Here is an 8,044-nt window from a genome sequence, read left to right on the forward strand (position 1 = left end):
AACCCTGTTTCTGGAGAGATACCATTCTCTAGGTTTATCTCTCCAACCCTGTTTCTGGAGAGATACCATTCTCTATGTTTATCTCTCCAACCCTGTTCCTGGAGAGATACCATTCTCTAGGTTTATCTCTCCAACCCTGTTCCTGGAGAGATACCATTCTCTATGTTTATCTCTCCAACCCTGTTCCTGGAGAGATACCATTCTCTAGGTTTATCTCTCCAACCCTGTTTCTGGAGAGATACCATTCTCTAGGTTTATCTCTCCAACCCTGTTTCTGGAGAGATACCATTCTCTATGTTTATCTCTCCAACCCTGTTCCTGGAGAGATACCATTCTCTATGTTTATCTCTCCAACCCTGTTCCTGGAGAGATACCCTTCTCTAGGTTTATCTCTCCAACCCCGGCTGTAACTAATCTACCTCAGTTAATAAACCAGCTTATTATTAAAATCAGGTGTTCTAGGTTAGGGTTCGAGTGAACATCTACAGGAACAAGGTTGGAACAGGAACAAGGTTGGAGAGCCCTGGTGGAGACTGACTAATAGATTGGTGGAGACTGACTCTGACTAATAGATTGGTTGAGATAACTGACTGACTAATAGATTGGTGGAGACTGACTCTGACTAATAGATTGGTTGAGATAACTGACTGACTAATAGATTGGTGGAGACTGACTCTGACTAATAGATTGGTGGAGACTGACTCTGACTAATAGATTGGTGGAGACTGACTGAATAATAGATTGGTGGAGACTGACTGAATAATAGATTGGTGGAGACTGACTGAATAATAGATTGGTGGAGACTGACTGACTCTAAATACAGGTATCTGTGATTTGATATAAGATCTAATCATTTAATAATATAGAAAAACTCTCATGTAGACAGATACATAATATTTGCAATATATAATATTTATACAAACATAAAAATACAAAATATATTCAACACAAGGATCTTAAGTGGAAAACAATGACTAAAGAATGGTGCTGGTGATTCTAGGGGTGCTGTCAGTACGACAGAATGGTGTTCAACATTTCATTCAAACGGAAACAGTACTGAACAACCCGCAGAAAAACAGTGTGATTATTGTGTGAGATTGTATGGTGCTACGCATGTTTAGCGATTTCAAATAGTCACACCCTTAATGAACAGGCCACAGTTCGTCACAATCACCAAAACGGGAGCGAACGTACCTCAAAGGCTGTCTAAGAATGGTGAGCACCGTTTTGAGGAAACGTGTCGTTCAGTACAAACCGTCACGCAACTTAGCAAACGTTGAATCGAATTGAACGCACCCCTAGTCTCAGTTATTAGTCCCAGCTCAGATGTCACCCATGTGGATAACTGCATCAGATGAGCTGTTAACCGGTGACATGTGATCCTGGAGCCCCTCCTCCATCCTGAAGACTCTGTGGCTCAACTGGTCTCTGCTGATGTTCCAGAGCATTAGAGACCCCAGGATCATGGACAGAAGAGCGACAGATACCCTCCCTGTCTGATTATCCTCCATGTCCTCAATGGTGATGATGGTGTGATTGTTGTTCACTTCAGACCCAGGGACACGACCAGGGCCTGTTCTCCAGTTGTTGTTGTTGTTCTGGCAGGGTTCTGCTGGGTGAATTCTGGCCCTGAGTCTGAAGTGTCTCCTCACACTCCAGAGGACCACAACCCCCAGCAGCACAGAAAGCACAGCCACAGATATCTGCAGGACCAGTAGAGTCTTTGTGGGCTGCAGGATGTAGGCAGCCTCTGTCCTGGTGTAGAGTCGACCTTTGACCTCCTCCAGACTCTGGCAGGTGTACCGACCAGCGTCTGAAGCTACGGCACTCCCTATCAACAAGTCCTGGCTCAACATCTGGTACCTGTCTCTCAGCTGGAGGGGCTCCCTTGCAAAGTGCCAGCTCACCTGTGCCAGGTTGGATGCTGGTTGACACGGCAGGTGGACGGAGCTCCCAATATTAAATGGTAATGGAAGTGGCTTCATAGGGACTGAAAACAACACAATGGGGAGTCACTGAATGTCCTTAACTTGGCATGTAGCCTACTTCATGTTGGTACATCACAGTATTTCACTAGTTGAGAAATAAACCTACGTGATTGGGGGCACATCGAGGCATCCGCATGAATAAGGCTTTGGTACAAGTTCCTGAAAGATAAAGAAACAGCTACTGTTATTCGAAGGACATTTGAAATCATATTTGTTCCAATAGTACACTCTGACTCTAGTGGTTACTCTAGAGTGAGAGTGTTGTAGAGTTTAGCAGCATCCTACCTGGAGTCAGTGGGTAAGTTGTGGACAGATGAGCAGGCTGCTGAGGTGGTGTCCCAGGCACAGTAGGGATCTCTGGCCAGGATACAGTCCAGACAGGACCCATACCGACCACAGTCCCTAACTGGAATCTGGACCACTCCAGACTCTGAGCCTGCATAGAGCTGTCCCTGGAGAAAAACACACACTGATTACTAAACCACCAGTGTTAGCTTCTCATTGGATGACCTGGTGCCATTCATCTTCAACAAGCAGGTATGCTAGTGGTTAGAGCGTTGGACTAGTACCCGAAAGGTTGCTGGATCGAATCCCCGAGCTGACAAGGTAAAAATCTGTCGTTTTGCCCCTGAACAAGGCAGTTAACCCACTGTTCCCTGGTAGGCCTTCATTGTAAATAAGAATTTGTTTTTAACTGGCCTGCCTAGTTAAATAAAAAATATATACTCATAACGTTTTGCACTAAATGTGTTACCGTGCCAGAGGAGAGACGCAGCACTTTGATTGGCTCCAGAGTTTGGAACACCTGGATCTCTTGGATGATGACTGTGTCACCAGCAGCGTACTGCACAGCCTTCTGCACCGTGCCCTCCTCTGTCAGGGAGCAGGACACTTCAGTTACTCTCTAGAGCCAACACTGACATTGATTGATTGTCTTTGTCAGAAAATAATTCTCATATATACACACAGTACATGAATACATATATAGACAGTAATAATCACTGCCACAAGCACAGAACAATGTGAATTGGGATGATAAAGGGCTGTCAATTGTCAGCACCTGTTCCAATAAACATAACGTGGTGGATTTCTCCATCCACGGCCATGACTCGGTCCACAACAATCACTGACAACTTGGCTCCCCTCTGCAGCACCAGTGGACCCCCGGTCAGTGGAGGCACTGCTCCCTCCATGAGTGGCTGGTCACGGACGAACTGTAGCGTCTTGTCAGGGAGGTCCAGCGAGTGAACAATCCCGAGGTCCCGCACAGCATTGTTCATACACTTCAACAACAACACGACCAGAGAGTTGATGAGACCTTTCACATATACTGTAGGTCTAGAATTATGACGGAAGCACTCTTGAAACTAAGCCTGTGTTCCAAATAGCCCCCTATTCCCTATATAGTGCATTCCTTTTTACCAGGGCTCATAGGGTTCTGTTCAAAAGTAGTACACTTCGTACAGTAGGGAATAGGATACCATTTGGGATTCAGCCTGAGCGTATTTGCCACATTTGATGAAGTGTTTTGGACAATAATTGTGCACTGTAGAGGAACATAGGTACAATACTGTCACATGACACTTATGTCTGGAAGAAGTTAATCAATGATCATTTAATTGAATCATCTATATAAGTCATGTTATTACTCACTGCTCCAGGTCGTGGGACAGGCTCCTCTCTGGTGTGGGTTACCCACCTTGTTTCTGACTCCATTGTCACCGGAGTCATATACCTACCCTCAGCGAAGACTTTCCCAATGTCAGCCACGCTGAACGCACACACAGTAGAGAGATCCGATGTGGTTCTGTAATCATCAAAACACCATTTATTATTCCAACATCACTTCAGAATCCCTACAACTGATCATTATTTTACAGATTTGACAGTATAGAATTTCTGCTGGACTGTACTAATAAAGAAATGTTAGAACTCACGTCTGCGGGCTGAAAACAGCGTAAAACACGCTCTTCCTCCAATCCTGGTCTTTCAGGAGGAAGATATCCTGAATGATGGCTGGCAGGCTAGGTTCCAGGGGCACCGGGCAGTCAAGACGGGCCTTCAGGAAGGACGTCCACTTTTGCTGTAAGGTCCTCTGACCACCCATATCCCCCTGCACACCAACAACAGAGAGGGAGACATGCTCGGTGTCAGTGTCGACCATAGTATTAGGAATTAGAACACTAGAACAGACATGAACATTCTTTCAGTTTAAGAGCATTTTATAAGTACCTTGCAGACCCGTGCCACACGAGATACCCTGATCTGGTCTGGCAGGTCAAACTCCATGGCCTCCTCACTAAAGAACATATAGACTTTATCGTCATCCCCATCGAGGTTGTTAATGCTCTCGGGGACAACGTCCAACTGTACGAAGGAGGGCTCTGGAAAAAGACAGGGTTCAGTTTTCTCACAGAGACTGAAACCAGACTTGGGATCCATTATTTAAGGCATATTGAATAAAGAAATACATTTAAAATGGCTGTATGTCTCTGTGGAACGTACACATTCAGGTGTCTGTTTAGCTATGCATCAACACATTGTCACAGTATTCTGTGGTTGACAGTGAGTAGTACATTTAAAACAGAGCGGTTGGAGCTTACTGTTAAGCCAGGACTGTCTGTGTTCGGTCCTGATAGCTGGGAAGGAATGACGCTGCAACACCTGCTCAGTACCCAGGAAGTTGACCGCTGTGGCTGAATATAGTTCTGTCCCTGATAGATGATTAACAATGACAATCATCAGAACTGAAATAATAAAGACTAAAAAAGTGAATGAAGTTAATCAGTAATGTATTTCACATCACTAACAACTTTCAGTGTGGGTCCACTTTTTTCAACACTTTATGTATAGTTGTTTTATTTATAATAGTGGTTGCACAATTCTACTACTCCGTCCTTGTGGGGAGGTACTGGAGATATCAGAAAGCAGCTGTACTCACCAACCATGACCGAGGTTGACCTCTGGAAGGGGTCAAAGGGAACTTTCCCTCGCCCCTCTTCCTTCTTCCCTTCCAGGGTCAACGTTCCGTTTGCGTAGGTCTGTTGGAGAACACAATGCATGTTTGGTTGCGATGTGGAGGTGTACATTAAGGCTGTGATCTATAACCACTGAAAGGTGGTTGGGACGCCTCACAGAAAGACAGAGGGTTGGTGTGCTACATATGTCTGCAGTTAGTTCAGTGTAAACAACCAGAATATGACAACGGTCCACAGTCACATGATATGTAGTGTGAAACAACAGGTGTCCTGTCCAGGTTATACTCACCATATAGTCACATGTGGGGTTGTATGCGCTGGTCCCACACACCAACATCCTACCATCGTGGAGAGTCTGAAGTGTCTTGATGTAGTTTTGACAGTCCATCTGGAATAGGATAAGATTGGAACGGTCATGTGGTTTGTTTCTATCAGTATACTGCTTCAGAGAGTTCTCTGAGAGGAGAGATGATCCATCCTACAATCCACTTACTGAATCTTTTCCCTTCCTCTCGCAGGACGTTTTCTGCTCCTCTGAGACCTGCCAGTAGACCTGTAGCAACAGACAGCTTCACATTAACATACAGCAGGCTCTGAGACCTGCCAGTAGACCTGTAGCAACAGACAGCTTCACATTAACATACAGCAGGCTCTGAGACCTGCCAGTAGACCTGTAGCAACAGACAGCTTCACATTAACATACAGCAGGCTCTGAGACCTGCCAGTAGACCTGCAGCAACAGACAGCTTCACATTAACATACAGCAGGCTCTGAGACCTGCCAGTAGACCTGTAGCAACAGACAGCTTCACATTAACATACAGCAGGCTCTGAGACCTGCCAGTAGACCTGTAGCAATAGACAGCTTCACATTAACATACAGCAGGCTCTGAGACCTGCCAGTAGACCTGTAGCAACAGACAGCTTCACATTAACATACAGCAGGCTCTGAGACCTGCCAGTAGACCTGTAGCAACAGACAGCTTCACATTAACATACAGCAGGCTCTGAGACCTGCCAGTAGACCTGCAGCAACAGACAGCTTCACATTAACATACAGCAGGCTCTGAGACCTGCCAGTAGACCTGTAGCAACAGACAGCTTCACATTAACATACAGCAGGCTCTGAGACCTGCCAGTAGACCTGTAGCAATAGACAGCTTCACATTAACATACAGCAGGCTCTGAGACCTGCCAGTAGACCTGTAGCAACAGACAGAATCCATTAACATACAGCAGGCTCTGAGACCTGCCAGTAGACCTGTAGCAACAGACAGATTCCATTAACATACAGCAGGCTCTGAGACCTGCCAGTAGACCTGTAGCAACAGACAGAAACCATTAACATACAGCAGGCTCTGAGACCTGCCAGTAGACCTGCAGCAACAGACAGATTTCCATTAACATACAGCAGGAATACTCTACAGACCAGACAATACTGTATGGATGTATTGACATACAAGACCTTGATTAGACTGAGTTCCTTACCCCAGACTTTTTCGAGGAGATATCCTCAAGGTCCAGAGCGTATACGGCGTCTCGAGCACCAACGACAAGGATACCCAGGTCCTCTCTCAATGTCATCGTTGAATAGTTTGAAATGCCATTCTCTCTGAAAATCTTAGCATCTGAACAGAAGAACAATATGATAACACTTTACTTAGAGTGGTTGTATGTAGCATTTATAAAACATGCTCTATGTTTAAATACTTTAAAATATTGTTTAAATTCTTCATAGGGTTCTCCCGTGGGGACAGCCAAAGAACCCTTTTGGATGGCTTTGGATCATATTAGATGCTTTATATTGAGAAAAAAACATTACACTAAGCTGCCATATAAGCCTAACTTTAGTTGAGTGGAAAATATGCATTTCTCTACATGCAAAGATGTAAACAGATACTGGAGAGAGATAATGGCTTACTGTCATATTGTATGGTCTTCCTAGGGATGCTGGCGAACACTTCACCCAGGACCAGGGGTATAAGGACCAGGAACAGGCCCAAGAAAACCCTCAGGGAAGCGAGAGGAGCCATGATGGTCCTCTTGTCAGCAGCTGTCAATGCTCAATGCAACACACTTGCTCAATGTTCAATGCAACACAGAATTCTAAAATGTAAATGTAAATGTAATTCTCTTAATGTTGGCGTTGGGCTGCTGTTTATATAGGATTGACTGTGTGATGTCATAATGCGGGTAATGAGATGTTGATTATGACATCAAACTGTACACTACAGTGGATGATGGAATGGATCCACAGTCTGAGCATATTGCTTTCCTTTTTTGGCTGCTATTATAATTGTCTCAACTAGATCACCCTCACACACACACAAAACTGTGTAATGATCTGGACAGATTGACCAAAGCTTTTGGATTCCATTTAAAATATACAAGTGTTTATCCTGAAACATGTCCCATATGGTTTAATGGTGGAATGTTGAATTACTCCAGTATTCTAAACTGTGCATTGTTTGGTCAGCTACAATAGAATTTTCAGGAGTAGAGTTGGACTACACATTCTAAGACTGATGACACAATGTACAATCTACATGCCGAGCCAATGCCAGTGTCATCCATAGAAATATAATCTAGATTGTATTTCTATGTTGTCACCCTCCTCAAATCATAATGACTGTACTAGTGATCTTGTTGTCCCTCAAATACCCTGATTTTTCCACCACATACATGGAAGCTCACCCCTAAATCAGCCATTACTTCTGACACAGCAACCCTTATAACATTGTGCTCTATTGAAATTAAATGTAGTTTATGTGTGTGTGTGGTGTGTGAGTGTGCGTGTGTTTGTGCATACGAACTACTATGAGTGTATGAGTGTGTGTAAGTGTGTATGTGTGAGTGTGTGTACTGTGTAAGGGTGATACATGGTCTGTCTAAGGGTGGGAGACAGGGCTACGGCCGTAAATCCACCCAGCCGTTGCCGTGGTGATTTGCTTTTTCTGGGAAACCATAAACATCCTGACGGAGCGACACGCTGCCCTCTGAACGTGGGAAGTGGCCAGTGTGTAGCCAGTGTGTAGCCAGTGTGTGTTTGTGTGTGTGTTGGAGTGCTCAAGAGCATCCT

The 8,044-nt window shown here is 44.7% G+C and overlaps 1 protein-coding gene across 1 annotated transcript; it reads right to left on the bottom strand.

The window, feature by feature from the left end:
* Positions 1–903: 903 nt before the first annotated feature.
* Positions 904–6,587, bottom strand: LOC106613204 (semaphorin-4E). The gene is made up of 13 exons (XM_014215234.3): positions 6,454–6,587; positions 5,460–5,519; positions 5,256–5,354; positions 4,930–5,029; positions 4,592–4,702; positions 4,221–4,372; positions 3,926–4,101; positions 3,642–3,795; positions 3,049–3,271; positions 2,743–2,861; positions 2,274–2,440; positions 2,095–2,147; positions 904–1,990 (listed from the first exon to the last, which is right to left on the bottom strand). The coding sequence occupies exons 1-13, from the start codon at positions 6,547–6,549 to the stop codon at positions 1,323–1,325; spliced, it is 2,178 nt and encodes a 725-aa protein (XP_014070709.2). The 5' UTR covers positions 6,550–6,587; the 3' UTR covers positions 904–1,322.
* Positions 6,588–8,044: the final 1,457 nt, after the last annotated feature.

This window comes from Salmo salar, chromosome 09, assembly GCF_965601325.2.
Source record: "Salmo salar chromosome 09, fSalSal1, whole genome shotgun sequence".
NCBI classification, from domain to species: Eukaryota; Metazoa; Chordata; class Actinopteri; order Salmoniformes; family Salmonidae; genus Salmo; species Salmo salar.